Source organism: Carcharodon carcharias, chromosome 5 (assembly GCF_017639515.1).
Source record: "Carcharodon carcharias isolate sCarCar2 chromosome 5, sCarCar2.pri, whole genome shotgun sequence".
In the NCBI taxonomy this organism is placed as follows: Eukaryota; Metazoa; Chordata; class Chondrichthyes; order Lamniformes; family Lamnidae; genus Carcharodon; species Carcharodon carcharias.
In genome coordinates, this window is record NC_054471.1 from 130,859,591 (window position 1) to 130,882,339 (window position 22,749).

A 22,749-nucleotide genomic window follows, 5' to 3' on the forward strand; every position below is an offset into this window, starting at 1 on the left:
TGGGAAGCATAATGAGTGAGGTATTGAAGATCACCATGAGACAGTCAGTGGACTCTCAGGATTTATCAGTAGACCAGAAATGGGCTAATATGGTATTTGCAACTAAAAAAAATCAAAACAGACATGAGCAACTGCATTAATCTTGCTTCAATCTCTCAAAATATCAGAATTAATTAGCAGGAGCAAACACCAGGATCATCTATGCAGTAACATCCTAATAAATAGCAGTTAATATTGATCAGAAGGGATTCCTTCCTGCCTGACCACACCCGTGACTTCCTGAAGAAGTGACATTTGAAGTGGAAAGTGGAAATCACTATGTCATGGTATACCTAAACTTCTAAAAAATATTAGATCAAGCTCCATGCTAAATACTATTCGTTTGACCAGAAGAAATGACAATTTAGGGTAGATATGGCAATACATGGACCAGGGGTGGGAAACCTTTTTCTTACCAAGAGCCAGTCACATACAGACAAAATCAATTGTGGGCCACACACACATGACAAAACCGACTTAATTTATTTTTTCATTGGAGAGAATACAGAAACATTTGACTCACGTGCTGCTTTAATGTGATGGCTGAGTTTGCTTTTCCTTATATAAAAACAAAAAACTGCGGATGCTGAAAATCCTCCCAGAAACATGATAGGGTCCCCCTTGTCTTCACTTATCACCCCACCAGCCTCCACATTCAAAGGATCATCCTCCGCCATTCCCGCCCACTCCAGCATGATGCCACCACCAAGCACATCTTCCCTTCACCCCCCCCGGCGGCATTCCGTAGGGATTGTTCCCTCCGTGACACCCTGGTCCACTCCTCCATCACCCCCTACTTCTCAACCCCCTCCCACAGCACCTCCCCATGCAAACACAGAATATGCAACACCTGCCCCTTCACTTCCTCTCTCCTCACCGTCCAAGGGCCCAAACACTCCTTTCAAGTGAAGCAGCATTTCACTTGCACTTCCCTCAACTTAGTCTACTGCATTCGTTGCTCCCAATGTGGTTTCCTCTACATTAGAGAGATCAAACGCAGACTGGGTGACCGCTTTGCAGAACACCTTTGGTCTGTCCACATGCATTACCCAGATCTCCCTGTCGCTTGCCATTTTAACACTCCACCCTGCTCTCTTGCCCACATGTCTGTCCTTGACTTGCGGCATTGTTCCAGTGAAGCTCAATGCAAACTGGTGGAACAGCACCTCATCTTCCGACTAGGCACTTTACAGCCTTCCAGACTGAATATTGAGTTCAACAACTTTAGATCTTGAACTCTCTCTCCATCCCCACCCCCTTTCTGTTTCTTCCCCCTCCTTTTTGTTTTTTCCAATAATTTATATAGATTTTTCTTTTCCCACCTATTTCCATTATTTTTAAATGTATTTCCACCATTGTTTATCTGTACCTTTTATGCCCTTTTAGTGTTATTTCACCCCACCCCCACTAGAGCTATCTGTACCTTGCTTGTCCTGCTCTCCACTCTTAATTAGCACATTCCTTTAGATAATATCACCACCTTCAACACCTCTTTGTTCTTTTGTCTGTGGCATCTTTTGGTTATCTTCTCCGATCACTGGCTGCTTGTCCCAACAACACCCCCCACCTTAAACCAGCTTATATTTCACCCCTTTCCTATTTTTACTTAGTTCTGTTGAAGGGTCATGAGGACTTGAAACGTCAACTGTGCTCTTCTCCGCCGATGCTGCCAGACCTGCTGAGTTTTTCCAAGTGTTTCTGTTTCTGTTTTGGTTTTGCTTTTCCTTAATGAGCTCTCTTTTGTCTGCTGGCACTGATGATGTTGCTACTCGCCACTGGCTTTTCAAATTCACGCCCTGTTAATCTGGCATGCAGACTGTTCTTTGTGAGATAAAGTTTTGGAAAAAAAACTTCCAGAAAATGACTCAGTCCCCATGAGGCTGAACTTCATTGTGTCTGGCGAGCGGGAGCTGCTTCTAAAATGGTGAGAATGGTGTGTGCGGAGTGAAGAAAGTCCTCACCAACAGGGGCTTGTCGCTGTGTTACCTTCAACCCGTTCAGGCTGGAGCTCAAGCTCCTTGTTTTCCAAGATTTGAAGTGGCTGAATATAACACAAATAATGTATAAATTCAAATTAGATGACATGAAATCACCGAAAAAAGCCCAGAGTAGCACAGCTTCTGTGTCTCCATCACAGCACTCCTGAAATTCAACTCAACTTTTTGCTTGCTTTCCCTCCCCATTCTCTCTCTGTCTTACTCTCTGTCCTTTCCCACTCTGTCTCACCCCCAAACCAGCCCAGGGTAGTAACTCAACAACCCAAGGCCCTGGCCAACTCTGAGTCCCTGTCCTGGGGCACTAATGGAACTGGGAGGAGGAGGGAGGAAGTGAGCTGCCAATGGAGCCAAGTGCCCTGCTCCCTTTTCCCCTGCCTCGGATTACTTGCACTTCACCACCCAATCAGCAGCTGGCAGCTTCCTGTCCTTGTGCTCCTGTTCCTGGATCTTGGGCCTCGCTCTCTCCCTTCAGCCTGGGCCTCTGGTGACTGTAGCTGAGGCTCAGGCATCAGAACACGGCGGCTGGCCCAGAGTCCAGCATGCAGGGGGCGGAACTGTATTTTGACAGCTCTTGGGACATGGGGTAGAAAGTGCAAGGCCTAAAATGGCAGAGACATATGCGTCATATACACGTTATATATTTTTTTGAAATCTCACCACAGGCCAGATGAAAAGTGCAGTGGACTGGGTTCCCGCCTCTGTTTTAGATGATTAGAGGTTTGAGTTGTGAGAAAAGACAGGAGAATTTTGTTGCAGATATCTTCTCAGACTCACTGGCATTCATCAATTCCTTAAGTAATCTGAGAGCTATGGTTTTGTGGGAGTTAGATTACACTGCCCTATTTACTCCTGATACCCAGGGGTAGAACTATAGCATCCCTAATGGTCTCGACTAAATATTTAGGTTTTTAACGTTGTGTGTTTATTAATTGAATAGAGTTGATGCAGCAGCAGATGTCAGAATGTTTAACTATTTTGTATTATCTCCAAAATGCTGGTTCAGGTGCCATGGACTGTATTTTAACTTAACCTGACTTGCCGGAGCAGTGATGGGAGCCAGGAGAGGGTGGGGAGCCAGGAAGTTGGGGTTTCTCTGCACATTAAGCAATTTTATTGTGGAAGGAGGGTTGGAAGGCTTCAAGTGGAGGTCAGGTGGGGAAATATGAAGAGTTCTGGGAACCAGATCATGGGATACTGCCAGGGCAGGTAGGTGAATCCAGAAGGTAAATGGAAAGGCACTTGCCTCCTAAATCTGATAGTCCTCACCTGGGTTTGGATGCCAGATTTCCCAAGGATCCAGAAACCCAGCCATACGCAGTTAAATTTCCAATAACAATGAGGCATGCAGCCTCTTAATATTTAATGTGCCAACCTGCTTCCTGTGTCCTTGGAATGGTTTGATTGCCCAGCCCATGTCTTATTTCCATTAAACAGAGGGTGTCGCTGACTAGGCCAGCTGTCATGAAGCTATTAATGTATGTATTATTGGAAATTATTTTTTATAAATAGAGGTTTACTCTGTCGATGTGACTTAATTGGATTAAAGCTAGCTTGTGTGGGGGCTTTGATGCATACTATTTTTGAGATGTAAGAGGGATAGAGTGCATTTGCATTTTGTTGTCTAGAGCATTCAAGAAGGGGAGTGAAATCTGGCACCTAGCTAGCAGAGACCAAGCAATGTTTATATTACTAATAAAATTGTCACTATGAAAGGGATTTTATTGTTAGAAGAGGTGGAGTTCAAAGGGGCTGGTGATACAATAAGAATTTACATTCAAAGAGATGTGTTGGGTATAACAGCAGTTTTGTGTGTGCAGAGCAGAGGCAATGTAACATCAGAGGCAGTGTAACATCTAAGCCTGTAAGCCTACCACTGTCTGCACAGGAACCAAAATAAAAGGAACCTCATTTTGAATTTGTACGTGAAAAAGCTTTGCCGGATGTCCGCTTAAAGTCTTTGGGTTGATGTTGCCTTTGTGGAGATTGGTCTGGGAATTTGTTAAAAGTTATGATAGTAGTAATTTGTAGCCATGTGTATCTATTTAACTCGTGTAAATTAATAAATGTCTCATATATTTTGATATAAAACCCCTTGAGAACTGGTGGTCTGATTCCTGAATTTAGAGCTGCATCTCAAAAATAAACATATAGGTTATGACGTTTGTTTAAAGTTTCCCTCTGGGATTTTTAAATAACTTAGCTTTACCAACTGCTAGATCGTAACACCGTTTATTACCCATCTAATTACCCTTGAGATGGTGGTGGTGAGTTGCCTTCTTGACCTGCTGCAGTCTATGTGGTGTAGGTAACACCTAAAGTGCTGTTAGGGAGGCAGTTCCAGGATTTTGACCCAGTGACAGTGAAGGAATGGTGATATATTTCCAAATCAGGATGGTGAGTGACTTGGTGGGGAATTTGCAGGTGGTGGTGTTCCCATGCATCTGCTGTCCCCATGCATCTGCTGTCCTTGTCCTTCTAGGTGGTGGAGGTCGCGGGTTTGGAAGGTACTGTTGAAGGAGCCTTGGTAAGTTCCCACAGTGCACCTTATAAATGATACTCACTGCTGCCACTGTGTGTCGGTGGTGCAAGGAATGGATGTTGGTAGTGGTGGATATGGTGCCAATCAAGTGGGCTTGTTTGCCCTTCATGGTGTTGAGCTTCTCGATTGTTGATGGAGCTGCACTCATCCAGACAATGGAGAGTATTCCATTACTGACTTGTGTCTTGTAGACGGTGGACAGATGCTGGGGAGTCGGGAAGTTAGTCAAATGCCACACAACTCCCAGCCTCTGACCTGCTCTTGTAGGCACAGTATTTATATGGCTAGTCCAGTTCAGTTTTTGGTCAATGGTAACTGCCAGGAAGATGTTGGTGGGGATTCAGCAATAGTAATGCTAATGCTATTGACTGTCAAGGTGAGATGGTTGGATTCTCCATTATTGAAGATGGTCATTGCCTGGCACTTGTGTGGCACAAATGTTACTTGCCACTTATCAGCTCAAGCCTGATTATTGTCCAAGTCTTGCTGCATATGGTCATGAACTGCTTCAGTATCTGAGTTGACGCGAATGGTGCTGAACATTGTGCAGCCATCAGCGAACATCCCTACTTTTGACCTTATGATGGAGGGAAGGTCATTGATGAAGCAGCTGAAGATGGTTGGGTCTAAGACACTACCCTGAGGAACTCTTGCAATAATGTACTGGGACTGAGGTGATTGAACTCCAACTACCACAACCATCTAACTTTTTGCCAGGTATGACTCCAACCATGGAGGGGTTTCCCCCTGATTCCCATTGACTCCAATTTTGCTCGAGCTCCTTGATGCCACATATGGTCAGATACGGCCTTGATGTCAAGTGCAGTCAGTTTCACCTCACGTCTTGAGTTCAGTTCTTTTGTCTATTTTTGAACCCAGGCCATAATGCGATCAGGAGCTGAGTGGCCCTGGCGGAACCCAAACTGAGTGTCATTGAGAAGGTTTTTTCTGAGTAGGTGCTGCTTGATTGCACTGTTGACAAAATCCTCCATCACTTTGCTGATGATCAAGAGTAAACTGATGGGGCCATAATTGGCTGGGTTGGATTTGTTCTGCTTTTGTGGACAGGACATATGTGAGCAGTTTTCCCCGTTGGCGGATACGTGCCAGTATTAACTATACTGCAACAGCCTGGCTAAGGAAGCAACTGGTTCTGGAACACAAACCTTCAATATTATTGTTGGAATGTTGTCAGCGCCTGTAGCCTTTGCAGTATCCAGTACCTTCAGCCAGCTCTTAATATCATGTGGAGTGAATTGAATTGACTGAAGATTGGCATCTGTGATGAAGATGTTTGGAGTTGCAATTCAGGGTTTTTATACTTCAACCTTTCACCCAACACAAACACGTCATTTTTTTAGGTTAAAATTCTACAGTCCTGTGAATTTAATCTCTTGGTAGTGTTTTTAACATGGATTACACTAACTTACCTCTGTGGTAGTATAGCCGGAAAACCCAAAATGTGACATTTTCTGTTTTTCAATCTTGAAAGGAGGCATCTGGCAGTGAACCTATGGAGGTATACAAGATAGTAAAGTGTGTGGAAAAGATAATCCAGAAAATTACTTGAACTAAATAGAGATGTTCAAAATTATGAAAGCTTGATTGAATTTGTGATCGCAGAGCGTAAATTTGAGGTCAACCCCAAAAGAGCAAAAGAATGTTAGGAGAATGTTTTAGGGTTGCTCAAACAGAAAAGGTGTTGATCACAGAATGCACAGTAGCTTGGAAAAGGGAAAAAAAAGAGAAATAAAAAATTGCATTTATAATAGTGCTTTTCACAACCTCAAGTCATCCCACAAGAGCACACTACAGCCATTGAAGAACATTGAAGTGTAACCGTCATTGTAAAGTAAGAAGTATGGCAGTAAAGTTGCACACAATAAGGTCCCACAAACAGCAATGTGATAATGACCAGGTAATTTGTTTTAGCAATGTTAGTTGAGGGGTAAATATTGACCAGAGCTTCCCGCTCCTCTTCAATTTAGTGCCATAGAATCTTTTATATCCCCCTAAGAGGGCAGACGGGGCCTCGGTTTAATGTCACATCCAAAATATGGCACCTCTTAAAGTGCCACACCCCTTCAAAACTCCAGTGCAGTGTTAGTCTGGATTTTGTGGTCAATTCTCAGGAGTTGGTCTTGAACCTACAACCTTCCAGCTTAGAGGTGAGTGTGCTACCGCTGGGCAAGAGAAGTGTTTACATAGTTGAAAATGAAAAACAAACTTCTCCTCTTCAATGGTGTTAGTTAGTTCTGTAACCTTAAGTGTCCTTTATTTGAGCTGGCTCACACTGCCCTATATCGACTTGTACAATTTTTGGTGTAACAATGGAACTTGCTGGCCTGAATCAGATTTAACGGTCCTTTACACAAATATAAGGTATAAAGAGTTGACAGGAGTTAATGCAACAATTGGTTTGAATAATTAAAAGCTGCTTTACACCCCAGTAAATTAAACCTAGAGAGCAATACTTATGATCAAATTCACTTGGTTGAATCAATGTAAATTATCTCTCTCTAAAATGTAAAATCGTGAATGTGCTACACTACTCCAATTAAATGGATTATCATACTTGACTTCATAGTTCAGTTCTGAACTCCCCTTCCCTGTCTAAGCTGCCTCTATGGTATCCTGTTTTCAAAAGCAAGACTATCTTTTTGGTGCTCTATTACTCCTTAATCCAATTTAACAGGCTGTTAGAAATCAAAGGGTCTTTCAACACAACCAGTTACCAAGGCAATTGAATTAATTATTTGTTTCCCACTCCACAGATATAATTTGATTTGCTGCTTGTTTTTTGCATTTGCTGTTTTTAATTCCAGATTGTCGGTATCTGCAGCATTTTGCTTTTGTTTAATTTTTTTTTACCTGTATAGTCTGGAAGAAAAACATCTTCATTTTGCCATATGAAGAACCCTTCCTTTGGGTTTCTGAAACTTCATTAAAATTCACATTGCTTTTTAAAAACCCTCCTTAAAAGTAACACTTTCTGCATAAGAATAGTCGAAGAATGCTGAGAGACATGAAACTATATGTACGTATTGCGCATACCATGGTAACAAGCTTATTTGTGCTTTTATTGCTTTGATTGTAAAACATTGACCCACAATTTGTTGGAGTAGGGTATTTTGGTGTACCTGTGAATTGGGTTATTTTCCTCACTTCACCTCAAAATTGTAAGTTTTTGAAGGGTTTTTTAAAGCCATTAAGTACCAGTCCTGACTTTCTGGGGAGAGTTAAATTTTTTTTGATGGCGTGGCAAATGGCAGCTTGTTGCAAATTCTCCAGCAATTTGTTGGTATTTGCAGCTTACGGTATATCCCTTCCTTGCCACAAATTACACATTATTATTACTGTGTGCATTAAACTTGCTGTTAGTTTCTCAGCAAATTCTGGACTTTTGTAGTTTCCCATAACATTTCTAAACACTGACTGGCATGGAAATGAAGAATGTGACCAGAAGAGACTGAGTTGCTTCTGCATGCCAGTTTGTAATAAATGTTTGATGTGATCATTTCTTTGCATTTTTTACCTGATGAAATGAAGCTGTCTCACTGGCTGTGAGAGTACATTTAATTCACCAACATGCTGTTGTTTGTTCAGTTAAAGGAGTCTATGCCAACATGCTAAAGTGTCTCATTTCTAGTGGCATGTGATGTTTCTGTGGGGGGGGGCAAAATCTGCATCTCGCGATTTATGCGTCATATTGGAAGCCCCCTAGTAATATACAGACCCAGTTTTGATGGTTTGTCCTGTCTGAATGGCACTGATTTTAGGCAGGGGTAAAGACTTTCCTTGTAGGAAGCGAGAAATCTCACGGTGTCAGTCAGCTTTGGGAATGGGAGAATGAAGAAGAGCAAAATAAAATAAACATCATACTATTTAAGTTTGTGATTTAATGCAAACTAGAACAAATTGTGGTGCTTATTGTGATTCTTTAATATGATCCAAATTTTAATTTATGCTTTTTAAATAGATCAAACCTTTGTAATGTAGGTTAGTGATTTGAATTGGGGTTGAGATTTAACTTGAGAAGGGAGAGTGCTTCTAAATGCTCAGGAGGGTAGGAAGCTTTCTTTTAAAAACTGTAGTTGTGGCTGGTTCAGCAACAACATCTTTCACCAAATCTAATGCCTCTGAGTATGGTGAAAAGCTCTAACAACCTAAAATAATATTAAATTACATTTAATTTTTATCATCAATAAATAGGCTCTATATAAGTATGAACGTAAACCAATATCTCTTCCACTAGGCTGTATCTTTTCTTTCAAAGCGAGCTTTCCAATCTTCAAAAGGATGGATCCCATTAATCCACTTTTAATCACAGGTGTTTATGAGCAGCAATCAAATGCAGTGGGGATTTACTCATGTTACTCCAAGGAAGAATATTGGTTCAGTCTACTATTATTAGTGATGGTGGTTTTGTTTTTAAATGAAGTAAAGAATTTTGCAATACATCTACTGAGTTACAGCACATAATAATGATATGGCCTAATAGAGACCCAAAAATGTGAAGGTTTTTTTAAATTTAGTTTCTTGAACTTTGCTCTCAAATGTGTTGTACCTCAAAGTAGAAACAGTATTGGTTATTTACCAGATAATTTGAAATTAAGCAAGTCCATATGTTTTGACTCCTTTTGAGAATTAATATAGAAGTTTGAAATATAATCCAATGTATATCATTAATGGAATAATTGTTCTGTGACAACTAGATATTTTTTTTAAAGTTCTTGGTAGCAGATTGGATCAGTCAGTTGTGATAATATAAGTCTAACAAAGCCATAGTTACTGCCATGGGATTTTTAAAAGAAGGAATCAAAAAGATGAGGAAAAAGTGAGGAGACATGTACAATTTCCACCTCTAACTGGGCTTGCTCTCATTTGTAACCTACTACTTAGGATCTTGGGCTTGGCTGTACTGGGCTTGGTCAGCCCTAAGATTTTAACTTTACTATTTGTTGTCCATATGCTGCCCCTAAGCGACATCGTCCAATGGCTTTGTTAGTTTTCACATGTACGCTGACAACACCCAGCTCTACCTCATCATCACCTCTCTCGATTCCTTCAGTGTTTCTAAATTATCAGACTGCTCATCCATTTTCCAGTACTGGCTGAGCAGAAATTTTCCACAATTAAATATTGGGAAGACTGAAGCCATTGTTTTCACTCCCAGTTCTAAACTCGGCTCCCGAGCTGCTCTCTTCCTACCTCTCCCTGACAACAATCTGAGATTAAGCTAAAAACAAAAAAACTGTGGATGCTGGAAATCCAAAACAAAAACAAAAACAGAATTACCTGGAAAAACTCAGCAGGTCTGGCAGCATCGGTGGAGAAGAAAAGAGTTGACGTTTCGAGTCCTCATGACCCTTCGACAGATTAAGCTAGTCTGTTCACAACCTTGTTATCACATTTGACCCCGAAATGAGCTTCTGACCTCACATTCATACCATTGTTAACGCCACCTATTTCCACCTCTAACATTGCCCAACTTCGCCCCTTTAAGCTCATCTGTTGCTGAAACCTCATTAATGCCTTTGCTTCCTCTAGATTCAACTATTCCAATGCATCCCTGGCTGGTCTTCCACATTCTACCTTCTGAAACTTGAGGTCATTAAAAACTCTCCTACCTTTGATTGAAATCACAGCAAGCCCTGTTGCCTTATCACCTATGTACTCACTGACCTACTTTGGTTTCTAGTCAAGCAACATCTTCATTTTAAAATTCTCATTCATGTCTTCAAATCCCTTCATGGCCTCGTCCCTCCCTATCCCTGTAATCTCCTCCTCCCTCATGACCCTTTGAAATACCTGTGCTCCTCTAATTTTGGCCTTTTGTGCATCCCTAATTTTAATTGCTTCACCATTGGTGGTTACCCCTTTAGTTGCCTAGGTTCCAAGCTCTGGAATTCCCTCCCTATACCTCTCCACCTCACTTTCCTCCTTTAAGACATTCCTTAAAACAGGCTTGTCCAACCTTTTTTCTTTCACTCATGATGCCAATGAGTAAATTTCAGAAAGATAAGATTTAACTCAATGTGATCTTCAAAGAAAGCTGATATGAAAAGAAATAATTTGGGGAAACAAAGAAAAGTCACAACAAATTCATATTTTTTTAAAAAATGAGTAATAAATAAAGACAGCCATTAGAGCATGATAGGGTGAGTTGTGTGTGTGTCCAGTTCACTCCCAGGCTCAGGGTCTTACTCACTCACCCTCATCCACTGTGAGAGTGCCTGTTGGTGTGTGGGGGTGAGGGTGAATGAGAACTGGAAGTGCACGCTCCCCTCCCTCTCGCCCTCCCAACCCCCCAAACACACACTTTCTCATTCATCTGCTCTCTCTCTCTCTCTCTCCTTTCTCTCTCTCTCAAACACCCCACACATGCTTGCCCTCCTTCCTTTCCTCACTGAACCACCCTCACTAAATCAGCTGGTGGGTAAGTGTGATGAAAGCAGAAGAGAGACCTGGATGAGGCCTGAGGCCTAGCAGGGTGCCTGCCTAGGGAAAGGCTGAGGACCAGTGGAATGGGGAAAAATGGGTACAGCTGGGGAAATGCAGCGAACAGCCGGCGGATATATGGCCACAGCCAGACCAGAGCACCGGGAGCTGGGGGAAAGCGGCCGGAGCCATGGGAAAGCATGGTAAGCAGAGGCCCCTGCCTGCTGTAGAATTTCCCTATCTTCACAAACTCGCAGTTGCCGTTGTTCACTTCTCCAATCGCAGCCTGTTTCTGTCCATTGTTTGCTGTGGATTATTGAGCCTATCAGCAGCAAATGCGAGAGAGAAACAGAGTCTGATTGGAGTATCAGTACTCTGCAGAAATCTTCAAACTGACTCCTCTTAGTGGAATTTTCAACAATTGTTTGGGGGTGGGTTGAACAAGCCTCCCTTAAAAACCTGTCTCTGTGACCAGCATTTGGTGATCTGTCCTAATATCTCCTTGTGGCTCAGTGTCACACTTAGTCTTATAATGTTCCCTTGAAGTTTGGGACATTTCATTACTTTAAAGAGCTGTATAAATAGAAGCAAAATACTGCAGATACTGGAAATCTGAAATAAAAATAGAAAATGCTGTAAAAACCCAGCAGGTTGGGTCACATCTGTGGAGAGAGAAACAGAATTAACATTTTGAGTCCAAAATGATGCTTTTTCAGAACTCTTTTGTAAGCAACGTTATAAAACCCATCACATTTCTACCTCTCTTCAGTTCCAAAGAAATTGTGTTGGACTCAAAGCATTAACTCTGTTTCTCTTTCCACAGATGCTACCAGACCTGCATTTTCTGTTTTTATTTTATATAGATGTAAGCTGTTATAATTTCAAATTTTGGTTATAACTTGAATTTTGCATTGCTTGATTATTTCAGGTTCATTAGATAAATGTTCATTCACAGCTGTCAAGCTGTTAGTTATTTCAGCATTTGCTGTGGAGGGAAAGTGATTTCACTGTGTAGAAGCAATGTGCCAATAATCCTGGTTAGCACAGAATTGAGTCAGTTTATGTAGAAGCAGCTTTACAATGTCGTTCACTATGAGAATAGGTAGTCTGTTAGAAAGATGTGTGTATTATTCAATGCTGACAATGTTTCTTTTTCCTCTTAGCATGCAGAGGTTTCGGTTTTTGAAGTGAATATTCGATTCGTTGGGGGGCTGCTCTCTGCTTACTACCTTTCTGGTGAAGAGGTGAGTACAATAAGCATTCTAAGTTTAAAAATGTTTGCATTCCACCTAGCCGCTCATCTCCAACTTGAAATAAGTATTTGTAAAGCAGCTGGTGTTAATCCAGTTACTTGAACAAGATCTTTGTAGCTCTCCATTGTAACTCACTCTGTAGAGTATAACATAAAAGTGCAAGAAAAATTCTGGTCAAATGTCCTGTTTCTATGGGATAGCATTGTACTATAATATAGCTGAGTGCTTCTGTGGGAACCTGTGCCTGAAGGCTGGTGGGCCACATGGCTGATCTGAACTTTGTAATGGAAAAACGTGTGAAGGATCTCTACTGATCGGTATGTAGGACCCCTGCTGGAGAATTGCCATCATGGGGATCTGCCTGTGATTCCCCCCTCAACCACTTTCAGCCCTCTTTCCCCCAGTACCTGTGAAAACTGTACCTCAGCTAAAGTCAGAGCCTTTGATCAGGGGTGGGGGAGGCTGGCGGGGAAGATGGAGAACAATTTTTTTTTTAATTGTGATTAATCTCCAGCTCAGTTAGACCAGCCTTCTTGCAGTTATAGGAAGGCTGTCATGTCTATTAACACTTTAAATTTTTATGTTGTTAATTTGCATGAGGTACTTGGAAATTTAGTACTAAAGTGCTTAATTGGTATATGATATTTTTGGAATAATAATGGTGCTTTTACAAATTAACTAAATTAATTGTCCTTTTTCTGCTTTTTGCTAAACGGCTTTTTGCAAAATCAATTGCACACAATTACTTCATTCGCGTAGATTCCCTTGCTGCACAATGCTTGCCAATTGTACATCTCTCTACTTGCACAGTTGTAACAAGCTCTCAAGATCAGAAAATAAAGACAGCAGATCTCAAAAATGAAGTGCTATGATAAATAAAACATTCGAAACTTGGTGTTTTTTTTTTACAATTAAAGCCACTGTGTCAATTAATGTTTTTCTCAGAAGGGCCATGTCTACAAATTTGGATATTAGAAACATTTTGATTACATAGAATCATAAAATGCAAGCTACAGTTATCTAATTTTCTTGGAGCATACAATTTGTATCCTTGGTATTTTAGTCTTGGTTTTGGAGCATACAGTTTGTATCCTTGGTATTTTATTCTTAGTTATGTGCTCTGAAATTAGCAGGAACCAGGTCTAAACGGCAGATTGAATTTAAAAAAATCAGATACTCGATATTGATGCCCACATGCAGCAAAAAAAATCTGAGGCTTTTGAAAGATATTTGGTAAAAGCATTGAGAATTAAGGTTTTGCTCTCTACACGACCTGTAGGTGTGGTGCCAGAAAAGGCAGTTCTTTGCTAAATGCAGCTGAAAGTGCTTATTCGAAATGTCCATTTTGGTTGAATTTTTTTCTCCCACATCATTGTGCACATTTTCTCCAATGAAGAAGTAAAATGACAAATTGGTTCTAAATCTCCAACAACGCTCATCACTAATGAGCTCTGTAATGTAAGAACGAAGCTAGTGGTGGCTTTCTTGTGTTCAATATATTAAAAAAAATATCTTGGCATCTACCCATGAGGGACTTTTTTTTCCCAACCAGCTTCCCTGCTTATGGCTTTTTTGAGACCTGGAATTTGACATATGACTGAATTACAAACGTATGTCCTACCATTCTGACGCAGCATTTATGTGACATGAAGACACAATGCAGTACCTTTAGTAACTGACTTTAATTATCAGCATGGTATGTTTTCTTTTGTGTGTTCAGAGGAATATGTATGTGCTGATGCAAACTATTTTAAATCCAGTAAGTCATTCTTGAATTATTAAGGTGTTAGATCAAAAGAGACTGTGCAATCATAAAATGGACACTGAAGTCAAAGCTTGCTAACATTTGTTTAGTATTACTTGCTGGTGCAAAAGGGTATAATCTTTAAAAGAAAATGAAAATGCATTCTGTTACTTTATAATGTAAAAGAAATCATGGAAAATGCTGGGACTTTTCAGCTAACCCCGTTTAACCTGGGCATTCTAATTTAAGTCAGCTCATTCTTTAAGTGCTGCCTCTTAATAAGTAAGAAGTAGAAAAGAATGACGGTCACCAGGGTCTTAATGCAAAGTCATCAAATTATGAGCTGACCTCCCTTGACTTCTCGTTTTAAATGCATTAGGTTGCTTCTTGGCATCATTCTCCATGAAGATTTTACAATTGTCAGTGTGATATTTTAATATATAATGAGACTTGTATTGTCACATGTAATAGAATGCGGATGCCATATATGAGGTTGATTATTTGGTAACCCTCACTTAGAAGGATGCTGTTTGATATCATTCCAATTTAGTCTCCCGTTCCAGAGTGGCTCCAGATGGTGGTGGTGATATAGCTCTATTGACTTAACGCTGCTTGATGCAACTCACACCATAAAGTAAAATGCAGTGAACGTTTTGAAATACATTGGGAGATTTAAAATATTTTGATTTGTAGGTTTGACACAAAATATTGAAATGTATATAATGAGGGCCAATGGGTATTCTGTAGTTCTAATGGATTTCTGGAATTATAGTGAATTAATATAATACAACAAGCATTTTCCAAACACTCAGTTTGCAGGAAAAATGGTTATAATGAGAAATTGATTTTGAATGTTAGCATTAATCTAATTCTAATTTAACAATTTCTATTCTTATAAAAAGCTTATTAAGGGATTCAGTTCTGTTGGAGCTTCTTACAGAAACTCTAGAGCCTGAAAGGCAAAATGGAAATTGCATAAGCATTGATCATTTCAGAAGGCTGCTATTAATTAGACCCTTAGGTGATTACTGCAGTGGAATTCTTATTGTTAACTTCTTACTATTTTGCTTCCTTTTCCCTGGGTATTTTTCCACTTGTGATTGCTTCAACTACACTTCTAGTAGATTATTACTCCCTGGTGCCTTACTAATATTACTACTGTTTATATTCACTACAGAGTGAGACAGAGGCTGGTTAAATCACTTTGTACTTTAAATTACATCCTTAGTAAGTTGATTATGCACATGCCTTGATTATGCACACGCTGTTGCAATGCAATGTTACCGCCAAAGGTGACGGGTTGTACGATTTAATAATCGCTCTCTGGGAGAAAATGGTGTGATAGGTTGGAGGGGAAGGGAAGTGGAAGTCATTTTTGGGGGAAGTTTAGTGGGCCCTAAAGTTTAGGAAGGGGAGACAACATGGACGACACTGGAGGTAGGGAGGATATATTGGAAGTGCATTTGGGTAAGCTATGTTTTGAGAACACTTGTGGGATGAGTTCAATTTCCCATAAATCCAAGGGCTTGAACATCCCTTTCTTCCACCCATCTCCCCCCTCCCTCGCCTCCAAATTTTAAAAATAGCACATTCCAAAAGCAAACCCAGTCATGATGACCCTCTTACTCCCTCCCCATCATCCCAACAATGGCTACAAGCAAGCATAGGACATGCATTGGAATAGTACTTCCTCCTGAGTAACCTAGGGGTTTCAAATACTGTAGCACAACTTTAGTAATTGCAAAACAATGTTCACATTATATAAAATAAAGCAAAAAGAGAGGGATAGTACTGCTTTTCATTGAATTCTCTCACTATGCCCCCACCCCCTCCAATGGCTAATCTTGCTTGCTGTATGCTCCATACATCCACTTCAATCCCTTTTCTTTCACCACATTTGATCACAACAATTATCCATGACTCATCATCTTTGTAAGTGAATGGGATAGCAATGTTAGACCATCTTGCCAGATGATTAAATACAAAATCACTGTATAATGCCTTGGTCAGCCCATAGTATTGTTTCCGGTCATGGTCCACTTATATGGCAGGTGATTATAAAGGTTCAAAGAAGGGAACCATATTGATAGCAAGTTTAAATCTCTCGGTTATCAGGATTGTCTTGGAGAGCTATGGCTTTTAACTGCAGAACATAATAAGAACGTAAGAAATAGGAGCAAGACCAATTGTTTGGCTCCTCGAGCCTGCTCCACCATTCAATATGATCGTGGCTGATATGATCGTGGCATTAACTCCACTTTTCTGCTTGCCTCCATTACCCTTGACTACTTTGTAGGTCAAAAGTGTCTAACTTAGCCTTAACTATATTCAATGGCCCAGCCTCCACTGCTTTCTGTGGTAGAGAATTCCAAATTCTTAAAGAAATTCCTCTTCTTCTCTGTCTAATGGAGGACCCCTTATTTTGAAATTGTTCCCCCTTGTAGAATCCCCCACAAGGGGAAACATTCGCTCAGCACCTACCCTGTGAAGCTCCTCAAAATTTTATATGTTTCAGTAAGATCAACTCTCATTCTTCTAAACTTCAATGAGTATAGGCACAACCCGCTTAACTTTTCGTCAAAGATCAACCTTCACCCCAGGAACAAACATAGTGAACAGTCTCTGAAATGTCTCCAATGCAGGTATAACCCTCCTTAAGTTAGGAGATCAAAAATATATTCAGTACTCTAGGTTTGGTCTCACCAGTGCTCTGTGCAGTTGTAGCAAGACTTATCTAAATTTATACTCCATCCCCCTTGGAATAAAGGCCAACACTCCATTTGCCTTGCTAATTTCTTGCTGTACTTGCATACTAACCTCTTATGATTCATGCAAGAGGATACTCACATCCCTTTGTACCACAGCATTCTGTAGCCTCTCTCCATCTAAATAATATTCTGCTTTTCTATTTTCCCCATCAAAGTGTACAGCCTCTGATTTTCCTACATTATACTCTACCTGATTTTTTTTGCCACTTGCTAACCTAATTATATATCCCTTTACCGACTCTTATGTCCTGCTCACATCTTGCTTCCTTACCTATCTTTTTATCATCAGCAAATTTGGTAACAATGCACTTGTTCCCTTCATTTATGTAATTGTTGAGGCCCTGGTACTGATCCCTATAGCACGCCACTAGCTTGCCAAGCTGAAAAGGACCCACTTATCCTAACTCTCTTCCCTGTTAATTAGCTAATCCTTTATCCATGCTAATATATTACCCCCAAGACCATGAGCCCTTGTATAGTAACCTTTTATGTGGCATCTTATTGAATGCCTTTTGGAAATCCAAATACACTGCATCTGCTGAATTCCCCCTTATACACCCTACATGGTGTTTTATTTTTTATCCGTTCATGGGTTGTGGGCGCCACTGGCTAGGCCAGCATTTATTGGCCATCCTTAACTGCCCTTGTTCAGAGGGCATTTTAAGAGTCAGCCACATTGCTGTGGGTCTGGAGTCACATGTAGGCCAGACTAGGTAAGGACAGCAGATTTCCTTCCCTAAAGCTACATCGTCAAAGAACTCTAAATTTGACAAATACTATCTTCATTTAACAAAACTATGTTTACTTTGCCTGAATGTGCTCTGATTTTCTAAATGTCCCGCTACTACTTCCTTAAACAAGATTCCAGCATTTTCCTAATGGCCAATGTTAGGCTACCTGGCCTATAGTTTCCTGCTATTTGTCTCCCCCCCTTTCCTGAACAGAGGTGTTACATTTGTGGTTTTCCACTCTGCTGGGAGCTTTCCAGAATCTAGGGAATTTTGGAAGATTACAACCAATGCATCCACCATCTCTGCAGCCGCTTTGTTTAAGACCATAGGATGCAGGCCGTTGGGTCCTGGGGACTTGTCAGTCTTTAGTCCCATTAGTCTACCTCTTACCTTTTCCTCTATGGTAATGATTGTTTTAAGTTCCTCCCTCTCTTTTTCCCCTTGACTTTCCACTGTTCTTGGAACACTTTTTGTGTCATCTACCTTGAAGACTGTTGCAAAACACTTGTTCAAAACCTTTGCCATTTCCTTGTTCCCAATTATTAATTCCCCATCCTCGCTCTGTAAGGGACCAACGCATATATTAGTTACTCTCTTTTTATATACTTTTAGAAAGTCTTACTTTCCTCTTAAATTTGTTTTATACTTCTGACTCTTTTGCTTTTGTATTCTAATGTCTCCATTTGTTTTTTTAGTTATCCATTGCTGGTTTCTAAATGTTTGCCAATCTTCTGGCTAACCATTAATTGTCATGGCATTGTAAGCCTTTTCTTTTAATTTGACAGATCCTTAACTTTGGCTGCAGATGGTGCATCCTTGTAGAGTCTTTCTTTCTCAATGGCATGTATCACTGTCGAGAATTATGAAATATCTCCTTAAATATCTACCACTGCTTATCTATCATCTTGCTTTTTAACCGATATTCTCAGCCCTCTGTAGCAAACTTTATCTTCATTCCCAAGTAATTACTTTATTTAACTTTACAATACTAGTTTCTGATCCAAGGTTCTCACCCTTAAACTGATGCGAAATTCTATCATGTTATGGGAACATAGGAGCATGAGTATGCCATTCAGCCCATTGAACCTGCTCCACCACTCAAAATGATCATGGCTGATCATCCACTTCCATGCCCTTTTCCCACACTATCCCCACATCCCTTGGTGTAATAGGTATTTAGAAATCTGTCAATCACTGCTTTAAACATACTCACTGACTGAGCTTCCACAGACCTCTGGTGTAGGTAACCCCAAAGATTCACAACGCTTTGAGTAAAAAAAAAATCTCCTCATCTCGGTCCAAGTGGCTTCCCCCTTATTTTAAAAATGTGTCCTTGGCTCTGGACTCCCCAAGCAGGGGAAACATCTTACCTGCATCAACCCTGTTTATCCCTTTAAGTATTTTGTAGTTTTCAATACGGGCCCAGTTTCCCCAAAATAAAAGCAAAATACTGCGGATGCTGGAAATCTGAAACAAAAACAGAGGCTCTGAAGAAAACGGACTTGAAACATTAACTCTGTCTTTCTCTCCACATATGCTGTTAGACCTGCTGAGTTTTTCCAGCATTTTCTGCTTCTGTCCCAATTTCCCCAATCTTTCTTCATAGGGCATTACCTCCAGCCTGGGAATGATATGATCACTCTTGCCCAGAGGATCTTTGACGATGAGATCATTAATTAAGCCTGACTCATTACACATTAGCAGGTCTAAATTAGCCTTTTCCCTGGTTAGACTCAATGTATTGTTCTAAGGAACCATCCCTTTTTCTAAGGAAATACACTCTATCAACACATCCTCAATGCTACTTTTGCATATTTTTTTCTCCAATTTTTATGAAGATTAAAAACGCATATGATTATTGCAGTTCCTTTCTTACAAGCCCCCATACTCTGTTCTAAAAGGTAGCTACATCTAGGGGCCTATAATCCAGTGTCACCTTTCCTTTGCTATTTCTTATCTCTACCCGAATCGATTCTACATCTTGATCTTCCGAACCAAGATAATTTCTCACGACTGTACTGTTGTCATCCTTTGTTAGCAGAACTAACCCACCTCCTTTTCCGTACTTCCTATCATCCTGAAATGTCAAATTGACCTTAATTATTCAGTTCCCATCCTTCGTTACTTCGCAACCAATCTGTAATGGTTTTCATATGACCACCATTTCAATATTCATTTCATTGACCCCCAATTCATCCATCTTGTTATGAATGCCATATGCATTCAGATGAAGAACCTTTATTTCTGTCTTTTTACCATTTTCTTTCCCTACTCTGACCCTATTTGTTCACGTTTTTATGTTTCTACTCTCTGTCCCTTTCTGTCACACTCTGGTAATCATTGCCCAAATCCCTACCTGCATTACTGGCTTGTCCTTTCTCCTTAACTTTGTAAATTTCCCCTTCCCTGAACCCATGCTCCTTCTCCCCACCCCCCACTAGTTTAAAGCCCTCATTAAATGATTTGCCAGGACATTGGTCCCAGTGTGGTTCAAGTAAAGCCTGTCTCAATCATAAACCTCCCTCTTTCTCCAGTAGTGGTGCCGGTGCCCCATGAATCAAAATCCATTTCTCCCATGCCAATCTTTGAGCCACAAATTCAACTGTCTGATGATGCCAATTTGCATCTGGCTCAGGTAGCGTTCTTCAGATTATTATCTTTCTGATTCTACTTTTTAACTTAGCTCCTAGCTGCACCCCTTAGTGGAACCTCTTTCTTAGTTCTGCCAATGTCCTTGGTACCTATGTGAACCACGACATCTGGATCCTTTCCTTCCTACTCCAATTCCTCTCCAGCCTTTAATCCTGGCACCAGGCAGGCAATACAGCCTTTGGGACTCATGTTCTTTGCTGCAGAGAACAGTATTTATCCCTGTAACAATACTGTCCCCTACTTATCCTGCATTCCTTTTTACTCCCCCAGTTTGAATGGCCTCCTGCATCATAGTGCTGTGGTCAGTTTGTTCATCCTCCCTGCAGTCTCTGCTCTTGTCCCCACATATCGCAAGAATCTCAAACTTAGCAAAGGCTAAGGCTCCTCCAGTGCTGCCTTCTGGATTCCTAAAGCTACCTCACTCGTCGTCATGCCCTCCTGTCCCTTACCACTCATGGCCACACCCTCTTGTCCCTGACCACAAACTAAGTCTGATGTACCTAGCCTATGCGATGTGCCTGCCTCCTGGAACAAGGTGTCCAGGTAACATTCTCCTTCCCTGATGTATTGCCGCAGACGCTGACTGAAGTTGTGGTTGTTGTGGATTATATTGATGTCCACCAGTTCCCACATGCTATTGCCTGCCCTGCCATTTTTGTTCTATCTTTTTTAATTAGGGTTTCAAGTTTAGAACAATCACTCAGTGATAGTTTGTTGTTTTACTAACTATTTTAACTGGTTAAGCTATAAGTTTTATACAGTTCTTGTGTATCCTGTACTAGCTTAAACCACGGCCCTAATTTAGAGATAAAAGGAACCTTAAAACTCATCAATCAATCACCGACCTACTTTCTTCATTCACTCATGCTAGCTATACCAGCAATTATTGCCTATCTCTAGTTGCCATTGAGAAGGTGCTGGTGAGCTGCCATCCTGAACCGCTGCAGTCCATGTGGTGTAGGTACACCCACAGAGGTGTTAGGGAGGGAGTTTCAGGATTTTGACCTGGGCGACAGTGAAGGAACGGTGATATATTTCCAAGTGAGGGTGATCAGTGGCTTGGAGGGGAACTTGCAGGTGGTGGTACTTGTAGGCTTTTAATATATCTGTTAGTAGATAGTGATAAAATGTTTCCCATCTATCTGCTGCCCTTGTCCTTCTAGATGGTAGCGGTCATGGGTTTGGAAGCTGCTGTCTAAGGAGCCTTGCTGAGTTCCTGCAGTGCATCTTGTAGGTGGTACACACTCTGCCACGGTATGTCGGTGGCGAAAGGAGTGAACATTTAGGGCTGGGGTGCCAATTGAGCAAGCTGCTTTGTCCTGGATGGTGTCGAGTTTCTCGAGTGTTGTTGGTGCTGCACTCATCCTGGCAAGTGGGGAGTATTCCATCACACTCCTAACTTGTGCTTTGTAGATGGTGAGCTGGCTTTGGAGGCGAGTTACTTGTTGCAGGATTCTTAGCCTCTGACCTGCTCTTTTTAGTGACTAGCCCAGTTCAGTCTCTGGTCAATGGTAACCCACAGGATTTTGATAGTGTGGGATTCAGCAATGGTAATGGCATTGAATATCATGGGGCAATGGTTAATTTCTATCTTGTAAGAGATGGTCATTGCCTGTCACGTGTGTGGCGTGACTGTTACTTGCCACTTGTCAGCCCAAACCTGGATATTGTCCAGGTCTTGCTGTATTTGGACATGGACTGCTTCAGTATCTGATGAGTCACGAATGGTGCTGAACATTGTGCAATCATTAGTGATCTTCTGACCTTATGATGGAAGGGAGGTAATTGATGAAGCAGCTGAAGATGGTTGAACCTAGGGTACTACCCTGAGGAACTCCTGCAATGATGTACTGGAACTGAGATGACTGACCTCCAACAACCACAACCATCTTCCTTTGTGCTATATATGACTCCTACCAGTGGAAAGTTTTCACCCTGATTCCCCTTGACTCCAGTTTTGTTAGGGCTCCGTAATGCCACACTTGGTCAAATGCGGCCTTGATGTCAAGGGCACTCCCTTTCAACTAACCATAAGCGAATGAATGCCTCTGAGTTTCAGCTCTCAGGTGGCCCTGGCTCTTGCTCTTTCTCTGGATCACTCCTTATTCAAATTCCTGAGTTCATTACTCTGTTAAAGCTGTACTCTGTGCTACTTAGAAAATATAGGCTTAGATTTGGTATGGTACTAATGAATGCGAAACTGTCAACTTTAGCCCTTATTACCCCCCTGAAACTGACAGCAACTTCTGGAATTTACGTGTGCAGTTAAAAGTGTAAGTTTAAATTTGCTGTCAGTGATTCTACACTTCACCAGATGGTATGCAGTTGGGGTTCCCCAGACAGCAATCAGTTAGAAATTATTGAACTGACTAGGTCTTCTACTGTTACGCTGTTAGTCTTGCTGTGAAAACCCTTGAAAAGTTGCACCTCATTGCATGAGACGTAACTGGGGTTTTAACGGCGCACAAACTTCAGAATTACTGATTAACAGCTTGACTGGTTCTGAGAGTGAGTTTATATTTGTTGAGTGTACAATTTCTCTATTATAAAAAAACGTTTTTAAAGTATTTCTTTTATAGTTTTAT

General features: G+C 41.0%; 1 protein-coding gene across 1 annotated transcript in view; it reads left to right on the forward strand.

Moving 5' to 3' along the window:
* man1a1 (mannosidase, alpha, class 1A, member 1) overlaps nt 1-22,749 on the forward strand; it is a 517,794-nt gene that overhangs the window by 261,294 nt on the left and 233,751 nt on the right. The window contains exon 4 of the mRNA XM_041187990.1: nt 12,180-12,260. Coding sequence (XP_041043924.1) covers nt 12,180-12,260 — 81 coding nt within the window. The remainder of the gene's footprint in view (nt 1-12,179; nt 12,261-22,749) is intronic.